The sequence below is a fragment of the Python bivittatus genome, unplaced genomic scaffold, assembly GCF_059951505.1.
Source record: "Python bivittatus isolate LINGU-HERP-01145 unplaced genomic scaffold, Pbiv_v1 ctg000020_np1212, whole genome shotgun sequence".
NCBI classification, from domain to species: domain Eukaryota; kingdom Metazoa; phylum Chordata; class Lepidosauria; order Squamata; family Pythonidae; genus Python; species Python bivittatus.
This window is the reverse complement of record NW_028277030.1, coordinates 98,720,883-98,743,026: the sequence shown is the minus strand read 5'-3', so window position 1 is coordinate 98,743,026 and position 22,144 is coordinate 98,720,883. Positions and strand designations below refer to the sequence as shown.

The 22,144-nt window shown below is 40.0% G+C and overlaps 1 protein-coding gene across 6 annotated transcripts in view; it reads right to left on the bottom strand.

The window, feature by feature from the left end:
• Positions 1–22,144, bottom strand: part of TMEM63B (transmembrane protein 63B) — an 81,359-nt gene that overhangs the window by 4,760 nt on the left and 54,455 nt on the right. For all 6 annotated transcript variants that reach the window (XM_088145104.1, XM_088145124.1, XM_088145108.1 and 3 more), the window contains 17 exons: positions 21,621–21,658; positions 19,644–19,786; positions 18,369–18,420; positions 18,122–18,230; positions 17,661–17,731; positions 17,122–17,202; positions 13,373–13,496; positions 12,656–12,789; positions 11,730–11,867; positions 11,309–11,462; positions 9,717–9,823; positions 8,875–8,961; positions 7,750–7,815; positions 6,307–6,469; positions 3,142–3,247; positions 2,331–2,498; positions 1,060–1,175 (listed from right to left, as the gene is read on the bottom strand). In XM_088145104.1, the coding sequence (XP_088001230.1) occupies positions 1,060–1,175; positions 2,331–2,498; positions 3,142–3,247; positions 6,307–6,469; positions 7,750–7,815; positions 8,875–8,961; positions 9,717–9,823; positions 11,309–11,462; positions 11,730–11,867; positions 12,656–12,789; positions 13,373–13,496; positions 17,122–17,202; positions 17,661–17,731; positions 18,122–18,230; positions 18,369–18,420; positions 19,644–19,786; positions 21,621–21,658 (1,857 nt within the window). The remainder of the gene's footprint in view (positions 1–1,059; positions 1,176–2,330; positions 2,499–3,141; positions 3,248–6,306; positions 6,470–7,749; positions 7,816–8,874; positions 8,962–9,716; positions 9,824–11,308; positions 11,463–11,729; positions 11,868–12,655; positions 12,790–13,372; positions 13,497–17,121; positions 17,203–17,660; positions 17,732–18,121; positions 18,231–18,368; positions 18,421–19,643; positions 19,787–21,620; positions 21,659–22,144) is intronic.

Sequence of the window (22,144 nt, the reverse complement as noted above, 5' to 3'; positions counted from 1 at the left end):
CATTTTATGTACTTCAGCTGGGAAGGCTTAATAAAACAGGGGATCTCAACAGGGGATCCAAGAAACATCAGAGGGAAATCCCGACAAGAAAAATGTAAGGTCTACTTTAAATGCTTGTTCCTTCTAGTTTCTTCTTGCAGGGCTCCCTTAATGAAAGAACCATGTGGGAGTTCATGTGCCAGAATTATCCTCTATAGAGATTGCTCAGTCTTCACACGGGTAGCTATCCCATCACTGCTCTTCCTTCCTGCCCTGAAAGAAGCCCCAGGAGCACACCTTCTAGGCTACACATGAAAAGGCCGTCAATTTCCCAGGTGGAAACAGTAAGTCTTAGGACATCTAGTATGGGGACCAGTTTTTCCAACTGGGCATAAAGATGGCAAAGCAGAAAACTGCAAGCTTACATGTTTTTTCCCCTTCTGCTTCAATACAAGTACAAGGTAGATGTACATGAGATACTTCCCTCCTTTATTTAATTATTTAGGACATTTATATGGCTGCTCATCTTAAGCAAATAACTCAGGGAGACTAACAATACAGATCAATAAAAACAACAAACATGCAATTAAGAAACAGCCATAATAAATACAATGTACAAAAGCTGAGCCATCTCACACATCTTCCTTGATCCTAAATTTGCCTACATTTGGCTGTGCTAACAACCCAGCCCAAACAAATGAGAAAAAAGCCAGCTTTTATAGTCTTTTGGAAGGCGGACAGGGTTGGGGCCACTGGATCTCCAGGGGAGGCTGTTCCACAGGAAAGGTGCCACAACAGAGAAGGCACTTCTTCTGAGTCCCACAAGATGACAGAGTTTCACTGAGGGGACCCAGAGCACACCTACTGTGCTGGTGGGATGGGCAGAAACAACTGAAGACAGGTGGTCCCATTAGTAATTGCCCGCATCATGTAGGGCTTTAAAGGTGATAACCAGCACCTTGAGGTACACCCAGAAGTCTACTAGTCAAACACGGACCACAGTTTTTAAAAGAACCCACCTGAACCTAATTCTGTGGCTGTGCCAAAAATGTCCCTCCCCTGAATATATTTTAGATTTACCTTATAATTGTGAGCACTGAGGTATTTGAAGTGTCCAAAGCAGACATGACATAGGCAGATCACAATGGTGATGACAAGAACCACAAAAGTAAACATGGACGTGAGAGCCAGGAATCCTATGGAAAGCAGATAGTAACAGTCAAGCTAGCCAACACAAATCTGATCTGTCCTGCTGATGACTCTACTTCAACCCTTTCTCATAGCAGGTGTGGCCTAAAGAAAGGTTAGGGGACTCTGCTGTTCTCTGCTACAGAAAGTACAGTTACCCTCAGCTAGGCATTCCTGTTTCTCTTGGCTGCAGATTCCTACCATTTGATAAGCAATAGAATCACCCCCCCACCCCCAAATTATCACGAAGTCTTATAGTGACTCTACAGCAAACCTCCAGGGGACTCCATTAACAATGCAGGAATTATGATGGCCTTTAATATTATCAGAAGCGACACTGTATGGACACTGTATGGGCAGAAAGCAATCCTAAATAAATGCTTTATGGAAGCAGCATTCCAAGAGAAAAGGACGGAGGGATGGCAGCAATAGCTGCAGTTGACCTTCTGTGTTTGCTTCTTTTGCCTTCTACAAAGGCCCAAACATTAGATTCTAGAATAGAGTAAGAACTCCAGTACATGGCCTGAAGACACTTTGAACAACAACTGGGCTGAAATTAAGCTGATTTGGGTCTAATAACATCTGAAGGCAACCTGGAATACAGATGTAGAAAATATAGGGAAAATAAAAATAATTGTTTCTCAAATGGTAAATATGGTATCCTGTGGATCCCTAGCTCTTTGGGAAAGATTTGTCCTAACCCAAATGCAGTGAATTATTGTCATGTTGCCTTGATGGATAATAAACCAATTGGGCCTATGGTTTGCACTAGCACGCTGCAATGATGTTTGAGATCAGACTCCTCCTCTTCTCATCCTTGTTTCTCCAGACCTCCTAATTCTCAAATGTAGGACAGCCTTTCTCAGACTGGTCATTTCTGACCATCTGAAGGGTACCTGGCTAGGAAAATCTGTGTTACGAGTTTAGTCCAAGCTGACTGGTGCAAGCTGGTCCAATACATCTAGAAGGCACCAGGTGGGGGAAGGCACTAGAGTAATGTAATCAATTAGCTCCTTCAATTGCTTTTTGTGAAGATCAGAAGGTGGTTCTATTTACATTGCTGGTATAGCTGCTCAGCATGTTGCTGAGTTAGAAACTATGCTGGAAATGAAAATAACACCTCCTAAACCCCACAAAATTTAGTCCCTGTAAATTTGACTCACCTGTGCGCACAGTAGAGAAGAAAAGGAGCCAAAAGAGGCATAGAATGGGTGCTGCCACCACCTGATTCACAGCCCCTGAATGGATCTTCTTATCCAATTTGGCTGGTAGATAAGCATAATAGAGGTTGTACCTGTCCACCAGGTGCTTCAGTAACATATACATCAGACCTAAGAGATGAGAGAAAATAATGTATTAGCTGGAATCTTAATTAAACAGGAGTTGGATTAGGGAGCATCCCTTTCTCTAGAAGGCTCATCAACCAGAATACATTAATGCATATTTTAAATTTTATTTGCACTCCAATCAAACCAACTTGAAACAGATTACAATTGCATAAATACAGTAATCAGGTTAAAAACATACAACCCCCCCCCCCAATAATCCCATATTATGATAACACACACTGTTATGATGCCACTTCCTCAGGAGGACATTCTACAACAACTCCATCCCCAGAGGGCCTCCTAAAGTCTCAGGTCTTAACAGTCTTGTAGGTCACAAGAATGAATGGGGCTATCCACCCTGCTTTCTTGGTACAGTCTGCTCCAGAGGAGGGGGCTACCATCAAGAAGCTTCATCCCCAGGATCCCGATCCACGTTAATATTCTTTAGGGATCAAATCCCACAGGAAGCCCCTTCCACTGGTTCTTACTGGATGGGCAAATTCTATTAGGAGAAGGCAGTCTTGGAGATAACCAGATCCTAAGTCTCATTAATGATCCAAGATGAAGCCCAGTATGGCTATGTATACACCTACTTGTCAAAATGCTACTAGCTACAAGAAAGTCAAAGAAATGTGGTAATACCCACCAAAGGGAACAATGATGGGGCATGTGATGCTGTAGGTCATTACCACAGTGAAGACACACATCATCCAAGCATAAGCAGCCCCAAATTGGAATTCATAAGCTTGATGCTAAAATAGAAAACAATTCCTATCAGCACACAAAAAAGGCTAATTAACATTTTCTGGCTATCTATCAAAAACAAGCCATAGGTCACAGGTTAACTTGTCTGTGCACCAATGATGCTCATAGTAATGTAAGGTCAGGTAATATACTCTTGCTGACTAACTGGCAACTTGCATCCCAAAATAGTAGAAGCTGCGCTTTCTAGTTGTTATAGGCATATCAAAGGGCAAAAACTCCAATAGGCTTTCTGTGTTTGGCATAATGTCATCTGTGAATCTGGATGCTTGAAACTGGGGGACAAATATATAACTCAATAGAAAAGTCATATTCCAACCAAGCTATGCCAGCAAATCTGGAGCATCAGAGTGGCCAACAGATTGGAAGAGGTCAATTTATATTCCGGTACCCAAGAAAGGAGTCTTAACAGAGTGTATAAACCATTGTTGTTGTTGTTGTTTAATTTCACATGCTAGTAAAATAATGCTTAGGATCATCCAATGCAGATTAGAGTCCTACATGGAAGAAGAGATCCGAGATGTATAAGCTGGCTTTAGCGTTATTGCTGACGCTTGCTAGATAATTGAGAAAGCCAAAGAATACCAAAAAGAAGACAGTATGTGCTTCACTGATTTCGGAAAGGCCTTCAGTTATGTCAACTACACTGTGGAATGTGCTTAGAAAAATGGGAATCCCAGAATATCTCATCGTTCTTATGCAAAGCCTATAAAGTATACAGGCCAGGAAATTGAAGTATGGACAGAACATAGTGAAACAGACTGGCTTCAGGTTGTCAAAGGCGTGAGACAAGGCTGTAAACTCTCCCCATATTAATTCAACCTATGTGCTGAATTAAAGGAAGCTGGATTGGAAGAAAATGAGCATGGTTTTAAAATCAAGGGAAGAAACTTCAATAACCTGCACTATGCTGATGACTCTACTTTGACAGATGAAAATGCAAAGGATTTGTAAGCTCTAGTAATAAAAGTCAAGGAGCACAGTGAAAAAAATGGAACTAAAATTATTTTATTTATTTATTTAATGATTTGTATGGCCATCATCTTAGAGCACAACTCTGGGTGGCTCATAACCACAGTAAAACCACAAAACTATAAAACCTATAAAAGCAAAGACTAAAAACCTAGCCCTTCAGTCATCTTCTTGGGATGCTCCAGCAACCATCCACAGGCTACCATCACTCTATCCTAGTTCCTGGGGGAAGAGACAGGTCTTTATGGCCTTCAGGAAGGCTGAAAGAATGGGGACCTGCCAGACTGTCAATGGGAGGATGTTCCATAGGATAGGGACCCGTGGAAATAAATAATTAAATACAAAATAATTAAATATAATTAATAATTAAATATAAAGAAGACCAAACTAATGACAACAGGTACAACAACCAGCCTTAGAACTGATAATGAAAATACTGAAGTAGTAGATAGCTTGTGCCTTTTAGGATCAACCGTCAACAATAAAGGAGCCAGCAGTCAAGAAATATGCTGCAGACTAGCACTTGGTAAACCAGCTATGAAGTCCTTGAAAAAGACAGTCAAATGCTGAGAGGTGTCTATATCTACAAAGATAAGAACTGTGCAAGCAATGGTATTTCCTGTGATGCTCCATGGAAGCGGAAGTAGGACTTTGAAAAAGCAGGGCAGAAAAAGTAATGTATTGATGCGTTTGAAATTTGGTGTTGTAGAAGACTCCTGAGAATACCATGGACAGCCAAGAAAACAAACAAATGGATAATTGTCAAGGCCTAACCCAAGGAACTCCAAGAGACCATGTAAATTCAGTCCAGCTATGTTTATTAGCTACAACCTCTAGCAAGAATCTTCCCAGACTGAAACCCCAGTTCCCAAAGTCAGCCAGTCACAACAGTGTGAATTCCTCAGGGAGGTGCCAGTCTCATCCTCTTGTTCTTCCCACACTGTTCTGGTGAGCTAAGAAAATGTTTATCTCCCTGAGCCTGGCCTTCATAATTCCACTCCATCACAATAATTGAACAAATCAATCCAGAGTTTTCATTTAAGGCACAAATGACCAGCTCATATTAACTTAATTTGGATACATTATGCAAAGACCTAGTTCTCTTGAGAAGGCTCTGAGGCTGGGAAAGTTAGAAGGAAAGAAAAGAAGAGGATGACCAGCAGCAAGGTAGATGGACTCAGTTACAGTGGTGACTGGCGTACCATTGGAAAACCTGTAGGACCAGGTCAGGGATAGATTGTCATGGAGAAAATCTATGTGGCTGCTAAGAGTAGACACTGACTTGATGGCACATAATCAATTAATCAATCAATGAATCAATCAGAAAAATCATAAAGACATGTTAGGGTTATCAATCTGAATCAGTGTAATCACCTAAGATTACTTGGGGTAAAAAAGAAAAGAAAAGAAAAGTGTCCTGCAATAATTGGGTGGTAGATGTTACTTTTAAAAACTGGAGATGGCAAGCATTATCTCAAAAGTAGTGTTCTCTCATCGTTCCAACATGCAGAAAGAATTGTTGGGAACTCTGGAAGAAACAATATAGCCTGGTGAGCTTAACTGGTCTCCTTCCAAAAGTCACTTGCAATGAATTCTAGAACGTATTTTAGATAAATGATTGGAAAGGTGACACTGAAACTTGTCCCTCTTAAAGAACCTTTGCTCAACTTGACTTATGCTGAGTTGCTAGCAGCAGTTTCTCCCTTTCATTTCAACAGAGTTACTCCTAAACTGTAGCTGTGATTTTTCTGGGAGGATGAAAGCCAACTGGCTATTGTATTTCTGTAAACACTACCTCTGCCGAAGTATGCACAAGTCTAAGTATGCAGAACTACATTTCTCAAAACTACTTCCAAGAAACTCAGAATGACTTCCATGGAAGGTTCTTCCTGTTAGATAATTTCTGCCCCAAAGTGAGGAGGAAGAGGAGTGCCTGTTTTTTTATTCTTTGTTGCACTTTTCTAATAAATGCAGGACATGCTTGTCTGTTGGTTATTTCCAGTGACAACCACTTTATACTTACCTCTGCCTCTGGATGCATGACAGGCATTGCTCTTCCCTTGCCTGACTAACTTACCCTTTTGACATTCCTGCGTTCAGCAGCTGAGCGGGCAAGACAAAGCCGAATCATGTACATAAGCAAGCCAGGGATGCGCAGCAAGTCCATGGCATTTCCAATGAATGCAGAAGCTATTACATAGTTCACAAAAAAGGCCCCATTGTCTGGTAAGAAAACGCATCTGGAAAAACAGAGAGGCAAAAGCAACTTGGCAATCTGAAAACAGTGTGATATGACGTTGTGCAGAGAGGAAAGTGGTTAGCATACCTGACTTTAGAGTTGGATATATTGTCACACCAGGTGGCGGCACTTAGCTGACCTTGGCTGACTTGGAAAAAGCTAAATAAGATCAGATGGGAGGTCAACAGTAAATGTACAGGTGTCAGCTAGACTGTGAAACTGAACAATCATCCTCAAAGGAGGGAATGACAAACCACTCATGGAAACTTCTTGGCAATTTTTAAATTTTGCTATGTTGTTTTGCAGGTCTCCACTACCTAACTCACTACTAAAATGCTATTAGCTGTCCTACACAACTGAAACTCCTCAATCTATATGTGTTGTCATATATGTTTTAATACAATCACTTTGTTTTGTTCTTCAATACTTTTGGAAACACATCTGTTTATAGAGCCATTTTTATCTCCCATAGTTGCTTTATACCCAGCATATACATTATACATTGACAGCACGGCCTTCTCTGCTGTGGCGCCCGCCTTGTGGAATCTTCTCCCCCCAGAAGTGAGATTAGCTCCATCCCTCTTAACATTCCATAAGTCCCTCAAGACCTGGCTATGTGATCAGGCCTGGGTCTCCCAGGGGACCAGGGAGATTTTACAATGGCTCCCTTATTAATTTTATCCCCTCCTATTTTATGTGTTTTTATAGTTTGTTATGTGTAACTGTTTTTATGTATTTATTCTTTTTAACTGTTGTACGCCGCCCAGAATCATCTTGTGTGAGATGGGGGCTATATAAATATGATAGACAGACAGACAGACAAAATATACACTTCAGAAATTTAAGGAAAAATAGCTACTAGGAGCATGAAAAAAAGTGGGAGTTGCATGAGAGACAAGTAAAAAATGGGGGGAAAGTGAGGTGTGGAATCAGATATTAGGGAGACTTGGCTGCCCTGATGTATTCCACCTAGGATGAAGTTGATTAGGTATTGCCTCCATGGTGGTTAATATTAATAAAAACACCACACAGGATGTACACTATAAAAATACAGAAGTTCCTCCCTTCACCTAAGGAGGGAGCAGAGGAAGTCATGTAAAACCTCATAAAATGAATATATGACATTCCAAAACATCTGTACCTCCCTGTTTAAGCACTTAAAATAGATTGGCTGTCCTGGAAGATGCTTCTTAAGAAAAGCAGGATGTGAAAAGAGCAAATATTATATAGATACATACATACATACATACATACATATTCTTAAAAGATTTTAAGACTTACTCAAATCTTACGGTAGCTTCAGCCAGGAACTTTTTATCAAAGAGCCAACGGAAAAACACATCCAGACTAGGAAGAGAAACACAGAAAGAAAGAGTGCGATGTAATTACGAAGTGTCAGCCCCACTATGGACCAGACCAGAAAATTAACCCCACAGGAAGGCTAAAACTATTATTATTGAAACTGACTATAATAACAAAATTTTGCAATTGTGCCTCTGCTGTACCTCCTCCTCCTTCTTACAGTTCAGTGAATTAGGGAGGCATCTAAGAAAACTACTCAAAGCTATGGCACCTCTCGCTTTGAAGGAGCGCTATCTTGTCTGGATCACTCTTAAGCTGAAACCCACCTATCCACTGTATTTCTACCTGAGCTGGGTTATGCTTCAGGTTGTTGGCCTCCACCCAGCATGAAAACTGGATGATCAAAACTGCACCCGCATTTAATGTGTGCCACCTTGAGGTTGCAGGAAATCTGCTACTGTCCCTTTATGTAAACTAATCAGATATTTTGACTGCTTTTCATTTAGCAGCTTGCCTTTCCTGATAATCCAAAATATTGTCAACTTTGGAAAAAGTAATTCCTCCTGATGTTTAAGTTGATTTAGGTCTTATGGTCAATTATTTTTGCCTTTCCCTATACCACCTGCTCAGAAAAAAGATCCCAGACATTCTAGGAAAGTTATTCAAAATTACATTGCCATAATGTTCTGATTACTAATGAGAACACCAGCACAGAAATTCAGGAGTAGTGGGTTTTTGTTTTTTTGTTAAGTTACAGAGCCTCAGATTATTTGAAAGCACTTTTGATATTTCACATTTGAAATAATGGACTGGAAATTATCATATAAAGAGCTGGAATGAATTCATCACAGACAGCACAGGAAACTCGAATCAAGCTAGAGGAACTATTTCTAGAAGCTGAGAGAAATATTAGCTGACTTGAAGCAAAGTCGTGGATCAGTGACTACTGCAACACACTGTGGAAATATCTTGCTACATACAACATTATAAAGTATCATTTGTTACTTTTTTAAAGTTCTACCTCTTCAGATCAACGTGGGAGATTTGATTTTTTTAAAAAATTGTTTGGATAACAGCAGCATATGTAAAATTGCTAGTATTTACCTGCTCAGGCCCAGTGATGGCAGCAACAGGACCATGAAGATGAGGAAAGTGTAACACTTGTGCATGGTTGTCCTGTTCTCTCCGGACCTAGTGGCACAGAGAATATTAGCAGATTTATAATGAAGATGGTTACTTCCAGTAGCTTTCGTGGAAGAAAAGTGAATGCAGTGGTGAAATGCAAGATTCACTTATTTGCTATCAACTGTTCTATACCATTACACTCCAAAATGGCTCTGAGCAATGCACAACAACAAATAAAAGTTAAAAACACTGAAACAGTGGCAAACAATAAGTATACATTTCAATGACACTGAGCAACAGAGGGAGATCCTAAAAAAAGAAAAACCTAAAGAAAATATAGAAGAAAAGACTAATAATGATATAGAGCTGAGTTTCAAGTTGTATTAGAGTGATATGAAGAGATAAGTATACTCATACCCAAGAGTTCTTGTGAGTAAAACATCTTGTTATCAAATGTATTTATTTTACATCTGAAACTCTCAATTTTGAGTCTGCAGGCACAGATTGAACTGCACAGAACAGAGCATTGCAGCAAACCATGTTTCAACATGTAGATCAGTTGTGTTTTTTTCTTTTTTCAAAATATGCCCAGAAGGAATCTTTACTATAAAATTACCTTGTTATTTACCCCAATAGTAACACTGGAGAAAACTTGACAGTCTCCCTTACATTTGTTTACAGAGGTTATACAAAGTCCACAAAATTATTTTAAATTAAAAGATCAATCAGATTATGATTTTGTGGTTATGAGGAAGAAAAATTATAAGCAACAGTTCTTGGCTATAAATTCTGAATAACTCCACTTTTCTTTTCCATCTTACCTGGTCCAATGGGCTTCAAAGAATGCTGAATAATACACAATTGTAGGAAGCAAAGCAGAGAAGCACCACAGTAACAGAGTAGGGAAGAACTGGGTGATGATAGGGTTCTGGTAAGAAAAGTGAAAGAATAAATCACCTGTTCCAAGCAACTTGCAGAAGAACATAGAACATTGCATTTCTCAGTGTGATTCATAGCCACACAGTGACCTTTCACAGTTTAAAAGGACAGATCAGAAGATACAGAATAGCTTTGCAGGTCACTGTCTTAGCTCCCTTGGCATAGTATGTAAGCAGAAATCCTGAGGCATAAAATATCTAAGAACCCCAACTTTGGGTGACAAATTTATTCCATATATGAATATGAAGAGATTTCTGCATGCACGTTGACAGCATATTCTGTTCCCATATACAAGGATTTCAAATTTGCTGATGGAATACAGTATCTTGTGCTTGTCGTCTAGAATCAGGCACAAAGACCCAGAACAGGTTCAAGGCAGCATCTATTCTCCCAAGTTACAATGGGAGGATAGGGCAAATAGAATGCACATATTTGTACAAATCTAGTATGGATTAGAACAGTTCCTATATTTCTCTATTGGAAAAGGATGAGGGCATCTCCTGTTTTAGGATCCCACCCTACTCTTGAACTATGCTTACTAACATAGGCTGCACTTCAGAGTTACAGAACCAAGCAGATGAAGATCCAAATTCAGACACACGATTTTTTTCAGAAAAAGGAGGAATTCAATATATCAGTTCTACTATCTGGTAAAAATACATGTGGATCTTTTGCAGTTTTGGGATTTTAATGGCTTCAGATGCCATAAATGCAAAGTAGGATTCAAGCTGGGGGATTACCTGGCCAATTGCCCAAGGCCAATTTAAATTATTTGAATTTCAGCAAATGAATGACAACATTGTCCAGTGAAATGCCATTAATTCAGCCATCCCAAAGGGATACCCTCTACATGAGTCTGACTTTGTCATTACCGGCTAGGGATTATGGAATTTAGCCCAACACATTTGCAAGATACTAGGTGAGGAAGGGCTGCACCAGAGAATACACAAAGTTGATTTTTATTTAGATATATATATTTATTCCACTGGAAATATGTTATCATGTATCCTTTAACCTTCAAGCATCAATGTACACATATACTTTAAGCATTAATGCATTTGCTAAACCAGATTGAGCCTGTTTCCCAGTGATTTTTGAAAAGAAAAAAACAACTGAGTTTAGGAACATTTAAAAAACATTAGTAGAATTATATTTATGATCCATCAACTAACCCTAACATTTCAGCCACAAACAACTCCTGCAGTCATTTAACTCTGATTACTACTGCTAACAATACAGATTCCCTTATTTATCCTTGCAATCTCACTGGCTGCAGTTACAAAATGACTTCATGATAGGCTCTTCCTCTGTTTTCCTTTCAAAAGCTAGATACTGAAAGAACATGCAGAAGACTAGGCTCAAGCCAAGAGAAGGGAGGGGGCTGTGCTTGAACTGCTGCTACTGCTGTTATGCCCTGAACGTAGCAGGAAAGGGGAAGACCTTTATTATAAGCCTCATATGGTCAAGATCTTACATTCAGGTATTCAACAGGCTTAGTGACATTGAACTTGTCCATGGTGGTGATGATAATGGCAGGAGTGGTGAGAAAGAACAGCAAGATGAAGAGCACCACATTGATGATCAGGCAGCGGAACCACCAGAAGAAGCCACGTATTGAGAGATGCTCCCTGGAAGAGAGAAAACATGAAGAATCTCTTTTAAGTGTGGCAGAATCCAAAACCAATGATGGAAAATTGGACTGTATTTTAGGATGGTATCCTGGCCATCCTCTTCATTTCTGAATTCCATTTAAAAAGCTAGCCTGTTCACAACAATATTACCAATGGCCTGAGCCCCTTCTAATGTTCTAGAAGAAGGATCCCTCATGCTGGCACTCCCACATTCCTATAAGAAGCACAAAGACTCAGCGAGTTCTCTTTTTTAGGCCAACTTACCAGTAGATATTCTGAGGGTCAGGCGCATAGGAGACTGTCCAATTGGAAACGTGGAGAGACTCACTGCATGAAGAAGTCCTGGGTTCCCCACGACACTTGCAGCCCTGGCACTTGCAGACATTGAAGTCTTTAAGGATTCTGGAAGAAAGTGGAAAGGGAATAGATAAGGAGGTGATCAGAGGCCTTTATGCATTTTTGCAATGTGACAGTAGCTACCAACCCACTCAAAATATTGTGCTAGAAACTAGAACAGAAAGGGAAAAAAGGACACAATTTAAGAGAGAACTTTAGAAAATTATGAAGTCTGGAGGTGCTGTGTAAAAAAAATGCGTCTCTCCTTCCTTCCCTTTCCTCCCTCCCACTCAGATTTAAGTCAATGAAATGGATTGGAACAGATTCAGAAAGACCATTGCAAACAGAATTGTAGAGTTGGGAGGGGCCCTGTAATTGCAATGCTGTCCAATTGGACATAATTAATGTACAAATCTACTACAAAATGAAGTAGCATTGAAGCCTTTAAGGGAAAATTAGACATTTCTGTTGAAGACAGGTCTCCCAATGAGCATTAGCCAAGTTCTCTAATGTGTCTTTCAGAAGCAGCAGCACTTGGGATTTGCCATTTTATATATTTATTTAGCATATTTATATAGCAGCCCATCTCACAAAGATGTGACTCTGGGTAGTGTAAAAACATAGCAACAGTTAAAAACTAGATAACAATCTAAAAACAGTCAAACATAAACAAACATATAAAAAACCTAAGATTGTGGGAGAACAACAGTCACTTGACCTCACTGCTGACCATCTCTCTTCTTTATTTGTATCTCTGTGATTAGATGGATCTTAATTTGTCTATTTTGATGTTTTCCCTCCATCTTCTTTTCTACAAGTGAAATGTTTCTCTAGCCTGACCTCCATGCACTCACATAGCTGTTATGGCCTCATTATGGAAAGTCACAAACGCCATGCCCAGTGGCTTCTCATTGACTTTTTCCTTTTCCTTCTTGTAGTCCTCTTTCAACTTCTCCTCCAGTCTGGTGTAGTACTCAATGGCTTCCACCTAAATAAATATCCGCAAAACAAGAGCCTAAGTCCTAAAGTGGGTATCCTAAATTACTAGCCCAACATATAAAAACATCACGTTTCCTCAATGATCTACCTAAGAAATGAGAATTACTGATCACCTGAATCGTAATATTTTGATTTTACAGTCCATTAAATGCAAAACATTTAAGAGGAAGTATGTTAGAGGGCAAATCACTATCCATTAGCTTAGGTCTGTTGTGGGAATAAAAATGGGATAATTAAATACTGATCCATTTTGATAAGGACCATTTTGATTATTAAAATATATACAAACTCTCTCTCTCATCATGAATAATCAGCAACTGAATATGATACACATAATCCTCAGAAGGTTCTCAGAAATGCCATAAAAAAACAAGGTGCCATAGCAAAGACAGAGCCCTACGTTTTGGTAACCAATCTCAAACTCTTTTCCCTGCCTGCACAAGCTGTAAACAATGTCAGACAGTGACATCATCTCCGGAGATAGATCTCAAGCCTTCCTGGATTCTCTTTTTTTATACTGCTTCCTAGCACCATCCCTTAGTCGCTTGTCATTAACCAGTCCTTCCTTGCACCTCTTCACAGCCTTTGATAGCACAACAGCAGAGATGGCCACAGGGCTTGGGGTTGATCATTGAGGGGGTATTCTCCTTGGTCTGCAAGTTGGTAAAGTAGATTTTTCCACGTTCTGCCTTTTTTCTGAAACAAAAGAATATGAGAAAAGAGGAAGTTCAGAAAAGCTAGCCTTGATCATTATAAGCCAAAGTAAGCTATGTACAGGCTAAGTGTGGTGAGACAACAAGATTTCATTTGTATGTACCTGCACATACTTCTCTTGCAGTAAAACAATCCCACTAGTCTTCAGTTTGCCAATATAAATTCCTGCACTTTAGGATCTTCCATTAATATACAACCTTCAGTATGGAAATGGAATATCAGAAGGCTTTTACCCATCTGCATTTTCAGCAAACGAATACAATGGCGCAAACTAGCCAGTTTTCTGGCATACCAGCTCAAGAAGGATTCTGTGTGTACTGAGAACTAGTGTTGGAGGATCTAGCTCATTCCATTTTTTAATGTCAACTTTACTCAACTATTATGGAGCAATACCTGGGCACTTTTAAAAAGAAATTTAAATGTAGGAATGTAAAAGGAAACTTCCTACTGCAAGGAATTGACATTTAATAGAGGAAGGAGTAGTCTATGTCATAGAGGCCTCCCAGTTGAGAAAACAATGTTTGGACTAGATTAAGGTGGAGTGTTATGGCGACTCAAAAACATGAGTACCTATATCTGGTGGGGTAGGGCAATTGCTCATTTTAAGATTAGGTTTAATCTTTTTCATTTTACATGCTGGTTTTAAGGTGTGGTAAGTGATTTGTCTTACGGCTGAATTTTATTTATTTGAGTTTTAATTGATTATATATAACTTTATTTTTGATATAGTTGCTCTGCTAATCCATAAACGGATACAGCCCACTTTGTTACTGGATCTCTGTGATGACTGGGAAAGCAATTAACCCTTTATAGACCATAAGATTACTAATAATGTTGCTCTGCTTTCCAGAGGTAGCTGACAGGTTTCACTGTACAAATCTAGAAAGGTAGGTAAGCATGACATTGTTCCAGAGAATAGATCAAATTCATTCCTCCTCCCATTTTGTTGCATCCAACATCTCAGTGGTTCCTGAATTTGGGTCCATCACTCATAGAATGTTCTGAGCATCACTTGGTTTTGATTAGGAGTCCTTGACATGCCATAGTCAGCCCTTTGTGGTAGGCCAGACCTGAACCCCAAAATCACAAATACTAAAGCTACTTTTATTATAGGGTTATAGTAGCAGAATCTTGCAACTCTGAATGTGCCTACCCCTTCCTGCCTTTACTTCAAAGAGAGCTAGAGAAGGTCAAGTCTGAAATGCGTTCTCAAATTACATTCTTATTTTGGACTCAGATTTCTCTTATTTGACCATTGCCTTGGCTGTGGCTCTTCCTCCTGTTCTTCAGAGTTACTCTCACAGCCCATTACAGCCATGTTTTGGGATCCCTGACTGAACATACAGTCAGGTCCAGAAATATTGGGACATCGACACAATTCTAACATCTTTGGCTCTATACACCACCACAATGGATTTGGAATGAAACAAACACAATGTGCTTTAACTGCAGACTGTCAGCTTTAATTTGAGGGTATGTACATCTAACTCAGGTGAACGGTGTAGGAATTACAACAGTTTGCATATGTGCCTCCCACTTGTTAAGGGACCAAAAGTAATGGGACAGAATAATAATCATAAATCAAACTTTCCCTTTTTAATACTTGGTTGCAAATCCATTGCAGTCAATCACAGCCTGAAGCCTGGAACACATAGACATCACCAGATGCTGGGTTTCATCCCTGGTGATGCTCTGCCAGGCCTCTACTGCAACTGTCTTCAGTTCCTGCTTGTTCTTGGGGCATTTTCCCTTCAGCTTTGTCTTCAGCAAGTGAAATGCATGCTCAATGGGATTCAGGTCAGGTGACTGACTTGGCCATTGCATAACATTCCACTTCTGTCCCTTCAAAAACTCTTTGGTTGCTTTTGCAGTATGCTTTGGGTCATTGTCCATCTGTACTGTGAAGCGCCGTCCAATGAGTTCTGCAGCATTTGGCTGAATGTGAGCAGATAATATTGCCCGAAACACTGCCGAATTCATCCTGCTGCTTTTGTCAGCAGTCACATCATCAATAAATAGAAGAGAACCAGTTCCAATGGCAGCCATACATGCCCACGCCATGACACTACCACCACCATGCTTCACTGATGAGGTGGTATGCTTAGGATCATGAGCAGTTCCTTTCCTTCTCCATATTCTTCTCTTCCCATCACTCTGGTACAAGTTGATCTCGGTCTCATCTGTCCATAGGATGTTGTTCCAGAACTGTGAAGGCTTTTTTAGATGTCGTTTGGCAAACTCTAATCTGGCGTTCCTGTTTTTGAGGCTCACCAATGGTTTACATCTTGTAGTGAACCCTCTGTATTCACTCTGGTGAAGTCTTCTTTTGATTGTTGACTGACACACATACACCTACCTCCTGGAGAGTGTTCTTGATCTGGCCAACTGTTGTGAAGGGTGTTTTCTTCACCAGGGAAAGGATTCTTCGGTCATCCACCACAGTTGTTTTCCGTTGTCTCCCGGGTCTTTTGGTGTCGCTGAGCTCACCGGTGTGTTCCTTCTTTTTGAGAATGTTCCAATCAGTTATTTTGGCCACGCCTAATGTTCTTGCTATCTCGTTGATGGGTTTGTTTTGTTTCTTCAGCCTAATGATGGCTTGCTTCACTGATAGTGACAGCTCTTTGGATCTCATCTTGAGAGTTGACAGCAACAGATTCCAAATGCAAATAGCACACTTGAAATGAACTCTGGGCCTTTTATCTGCATATTGTAATTGGGGTACTGAGGGAATATCACACACCTGGCCATGGAACAGCTGAGAAGCCAATTGTCCCATTACTTTTGGTCCCTTAACAAGTGGGAGGTACATATGCAAACTGTTGTAATTCCTACACCGTTCACCTGAGTTGGATGTACATACCCTCAAATTAAAGCTGACAGTCTGCAGTTAAGGCACATTGTGTTTGTTTCATTCCAAATCCATTGTGGTGGGGTATAGCGCCAAAGATGTTAGAATTGTGTCGATGTCCCAATATTTCTGGACCTGACTGTATGTCAATGCTGACCCATTTCTAACTTTGCCCTATTTGTTTTCCAATACTTATCCATCTGAACTTTGCTCTTTATGTTCTTAATGCTGTCCACCAGAACCAACACCCTTAACCTCCACCCTATGTACAGGATTCACTATTAAGAATATTAAAAATGGATGAGGCTTTTTACTGCAGATATCACCTTGGTTAAGAATAGCCCAGACTTCCTCAACATGCCACCCTCCAGATACATTAAGATTGCAACTCCCAGAATTCCTCTCCATTGCAATTTGACTGTCCTCCCAACAGTGGTAAGGCAACCTGAGATTCAGGGTCACACGTGACCCCCCCCCCCTTCTGTGCCATTTCCAGAACCTCATCTGACCACAATACTGTGTTTGGCATAATTTTCCATCACTTTGAGGTAAGCATTATTAAAACTGTAGTGAACGCCATAAAATTCAATTAACATGATTAAAAACAAAATAAATCCTAATGCTTCTCATAAAACCCCAGGAAACATCCTGCTTACATATGTGATACAGCTATGATTGATTTGCATAATCGCCCTACTCACTGTGGCCTTGGCCAACAGTAATTGCCCGTAGTTACTGAGAAAGCCCCAAGCTCTGTACCTTTCTGCATCAAGGAACATCAGCCGAGCCACATCATAGCATGGCCGTGCCTCCAGCACTGTGCAATTTGTATAGGCCTCCCTGCAAACAAGAAAGATACCCAGAGTGACTTATTAGATTCCTGAAGAATGAGTAAAACTTCAAGGATTCTGACTGAAGACTGTAGTTGTGCTTTTGATCCTGAAAAGGAATGGCACCTTTTGCTTTTTGCCTTTGAAGTTTCCTTTTAGATGTGGAGAAGGAAAAAGAGGAAATGGAACAGAAGGTTGACCATACCCTTCATTTCTATTATGCAGAATAGAGATCACTTCTATCTAAACCATCCCTTTACTGTCTTAGTGGGGAATCTGCCACCTTCTAAATATTATTAAGCCATAATGCCCCCATCCTGTTTCCTGGTCAGGGAGCCTGGGAGCTAGAATCCAAAAACTTGAGAGTCACGGGTTTCTCATTCCTGCTTACTGAATTGGCTACAGTTGTGTACAGAAAAAAATAGCAGAGATTTTTCTCCCTGACAGAATGGAGTATGAGTGACTCACTCAAAATGTTTTTTGATCTTTTCGGGTTCAGCGTATTTCGAGATGCCATTTATGAAAAGAGTCCGCTTCACCTAGAACAGATATGAGGCAACAAATAAGTAAAATAACATCTCTTGGTGACTTAATGAACATGTTTATGTAGTGTTCTTCAAAGAATCGTGAGTCCCAATCTTTCCCCATTGGGGGAAAGGTATTAGTCAAGTGACAATGGCTCTTGAGGAGCCATCAATTAAAACTCTTTTAGCTGGAAGAAACTTTAAGAAGCTGCTTTTAAAGAGAAGATACTTTAAAATATTTTTGGGACTTTGTCTTCACCTCTCTGAGGTCACCCAGCCCTTGGGGAGAAGAAACCTCAAGGTACCAGGAGAACTAACATTGACTTGGCCTGTTCCTAACTCCTTTTACTTTAGGATGGAGTGGTAGGAGGCTGACAACCTGGTCCAGGGCTCACTTAGACTTACCAAGTCATCCTCCTTGTAGCGCATCTTTGAGGTGTGGCGACGCATGCTGTACACAGTCAGCAGCAAGTACAAGAAGGCAAAAGATGTGTGTAGCCATAAGAGGTTATTCCTGCCATAGGATTAAAGAAGAGAACGGAATTCAACCACTGCTAGAGGACAGCTCATTTGGCTAAGGGCCAACCCATATGATTCTCAGAGCTCCAAAATAGAACATCTTGAAACACCCCGAATGTGTGATCATACTTACCCCGAATTCAAGTTAGCGATAGTTGTTCTGCCAAAACTGTAGGGGTTATTTTCTGGACAGAAAAAAAGAGAGAAGAAGGGAGGGAGGAGAGGGAGGAATGAACAGGAAGCAGTCAAGAGAGGAAACTCATAGTTGACATGATTTATTGACTTACTTTTTAAATTTAGTTTGCTTTTATCCTAGAGGCTCCAAATGATTTGTAATAAATAATGCACTGTAATGTAAAACATCAGATATCTAGTTTAAGAGAAGACTTTCAAATTCTGCAGATTCTTCAGCCAAGGGAAAGTGTTAGGCCTGCGCCAGCTACATTTTCCCAGTCTGGAATTTCTCTTCCACTCACCTTGAGTCCAGGCTGCCATAAACTGCTTCAGTGCTGAAAGCATTTACTAGTATTAGAGGGAAAACACTTCCTCCAATCCAGATTGCCCTTCAAGAGGATTTTTTTTCAGTTATAAAGGAAAGCAAAGTATTAAGATGTGCTTATTTAAGTAAGCTGTATGTGTATAGGAGGGGTTGGGGGATGCATACTGCCAGAGCAACCCAATCTTGACCCATGCAATCCAATCTAAGCATCCCTTGTAAAGTAAGGAAGGGAAGACAAAAGACTTGTTTTCCAGCCTGCAAACTCAGCAATATAATTGCAGAAAGCCAGAGTGTTACACTGCTTGGTTGCAATGCCATAGAGCAGAAAGGGACATTTCCATATGGTGCAACAGTGCTCTAATGTGAGATCTTTAAAATCTATCTAAGTCAATGGTAATGTTTTGTTTCCATCTTGCTGAGCTGAATATTGAGAACCTTTCCTGCTTTGCAGCTTAATGACTGGGGTGAGCAAACGTTTGGAAGAGGCCATCCCTGTCTTCTAAACTACCACATTTCCTTCTTATCTCTTAGCTTGAAAGACAGTATTTACAAGGAGCATAACACTATTCAATGCAGAGTGTTCTTGTTTAGCTAGCCCCTTTTCCAGGTCAGTTGTCCTTCTCTGCCCACTCAGCATGCTTAGCTCTCCTTGGCTGCTACCCTAAATATTGTTTCTACAGCTGCAAATCTTGGCGTTCCCCCAAGCTTGCCGATGCATGGACGGCGTCGCTCAGGCTACATAAACCCTGGATGAGATTTCAGATTGCTTTCTGAGGGAAATATGTCCACTTGTATGTCTGAATCACTTCTGCTCTTTTGGCCCACATGGCCAGCGGTAGAACACTTAGGTCCCAGAGCTGAGTGAGGTCTTTCCCCAGCAGAGTTCACACAAAAATGCCCTCTACTTACCAAGTAGATCCCCTGAGAAATTCACTGGCAAGACAATTCCCACAGATAGGACACCTACGGCCACTAGCAGTCCAATGATGTGCCGCTGGAAGGAGAGATAATGGACTGCATCTGCCCCACACTTATCCCTGATTTCATCATCCCTTGAAAAGAAGAGAAATGGGTAAGATACAGAATAGCTTGAGGTCTCCTGGGACTAGTCAAGATGTTCAACCAAAAGTCAGACCAATAAAGGAAAGCCTTTGCTAAGAGTAGTAGGCATCTCCTCTTTGAGTTATGTCCTTTCTGAAGTAGATAATTAAACATCTGGCAAGCAACTGGCTATCTACTCTCGGTAGACTGGAAGCAGTAAAGACGGCTCCTCAGACTGACTGTCTCTCAGGAGATTGGCAAATGTCAGAAGATGGCAACTGCAATGAAAATGGAGAAGGTAGAGTAGATCAGACCAGGGTGATGAATATCATGCCCACTGATTTTTATAATTACTTTTTCTTCATTAAAACATTGATCTGCCACCTTTCACTTCTTTAAAAATTGAAAAGTGGGATACAATAAAAATGTAATGGACCATACAGAAGAGTTAAAATCAAGAATTATGAAGGGGTAGTTAGCAATAAGGTTTCCGTGCATTATTCCTAGTTCTCAGAACTGCAAGCTAACTGCTTTAAGTTAATGAAAAGAAGACATGCTTGAAGGAATTCTTATTTTCACTATTATATCGCACACATTTCAGAGCCCTGAAATTTAAAACTGGTTCTAGAACTGACCTCTGGCTCAAATGAAAACTGAAGAATCCTTCAACAGATAGGAAATTGGCTAATAGGGTTCTGTTACTTTCTATGTATTAAAAGGAGGTATCAGCTCTCCCGCTTTGTTCTCTAAAAAAACGATGCATTGCCAGATATCCCTGAGCCATGGAACCTAGAGTACACTTGACTGCAGTGTAACTTCTAAGAAATGTGTTTATGTTTCTGAACATAAAATCTTTATTAAGGCAGATCTGTATAGTGCAGTTTATTTAAATCAGTTTTGTCCAACTTGATGCCTTCCAGATGTGTTTGGATTACAATTCACAGAATTCTTAGCCACTGAAGAAAGTTGCTTTAAGTAATGTGGACTTCACCTTCCCCATGTAGAGGTTCCCAGCATTGCCACTTTTCCCTTCCTTAATGTAAATATTTTGATCAAAACAATTAACCATGGAAGAGATAATGCCCCCTCCCTCCAACTCGATATTTACAGGTGAAAGAAGTTGTACAATTTTGGACCCCATGCAAGATTTGGTGAATGAAGTAGGACAACTGCAAAATGAAAAGTCCATCTGGAATCTTCCTCCTTAAAACTGTATGTGAGATCAATCAACACAACTCATTATCCTTTGATATTCTGAAATTTATTAGCAAATATGAAATTAAAGACTTGTTAAGTTGGTCAGCCTTCATTACGGTATATTGGGATCTGAGGATTGGTATAATCTTAAAAGTTTTTAAAAATTTATTTTCAAGAAAAAGTTTGTTTTTGAAAGCTCTTCTGCTTATCGTATGGATCCATTACTGTGCAATGGATCCTATGGATCCATTACTGTGCATACAGTTTCTCTAGCCCTTTCCAATTTTCAGATCTGTATGTCTGAACTTCCAATCTTTTAGAACAGGAAGTTATAGGAGAAGGGATCTTCCTGATAAGGACTTCCCATAATTTATTGCCAAACCAAAGAGAAGCAAGACAGAAGTCTTCAGTCTTTTCTTTGTCACTTTATAGACTCTTTAAACCTTCCCCTTGGCCAGAAGAGACTGAGGACTGTCCCTAAATATATTTTCATCTTAAATAATCATATATGAAGAACTCCTATATAAACTCCTTTTCCGTATGTGTAGGGCTATACCTTCTATCATCTTAGTGACAGCATAAAAAATTGTAAGGCTTTTTTTTTTCATGAGAATGGAGAAACATCTGCATGGAAATGGGACAACTTACTTTATCCTGAAGATTGCTGTCAACCAGGAGCAAAAGCCCTATGAGAGTCAAAACAAAGCCAAGTTACTCAGAGTTCTCTCACTTTTTTTCATTTTCAGAATGTCTACTAGCCTATTCTAGTCAATCATAAGAAACCAATGTGCCTAATTCCAGATCTACTAGTTTTTTTTCCCCCAGCTGAGAGTGAGGGAGAGAAAACAGAAGAATGGACTAGAACAATTCTAAGACATAGAACACTACACCTGGAAAGAATAATCAGATAACCATTACAATAATTCTAAGCCATAAAACAAGCTAGTTCTCTTGCACTATTGCCATCATCCAAGATCTTGTAAAAAAAAATCACTTTGTTGAACTTCTACATTCCAGGTTTAAACTGTACAAAAGTATATCAGTCTGTTTCCAACAGAAATTACCAGACAATGATAATGAGTATTAAAATCCTTCCTAAACTCCAAAAATAAATAAACAATACTGGTCCAAAAGTTTTGGCCCCAAGTAATATGGGGTTACTTGTCTGGAGA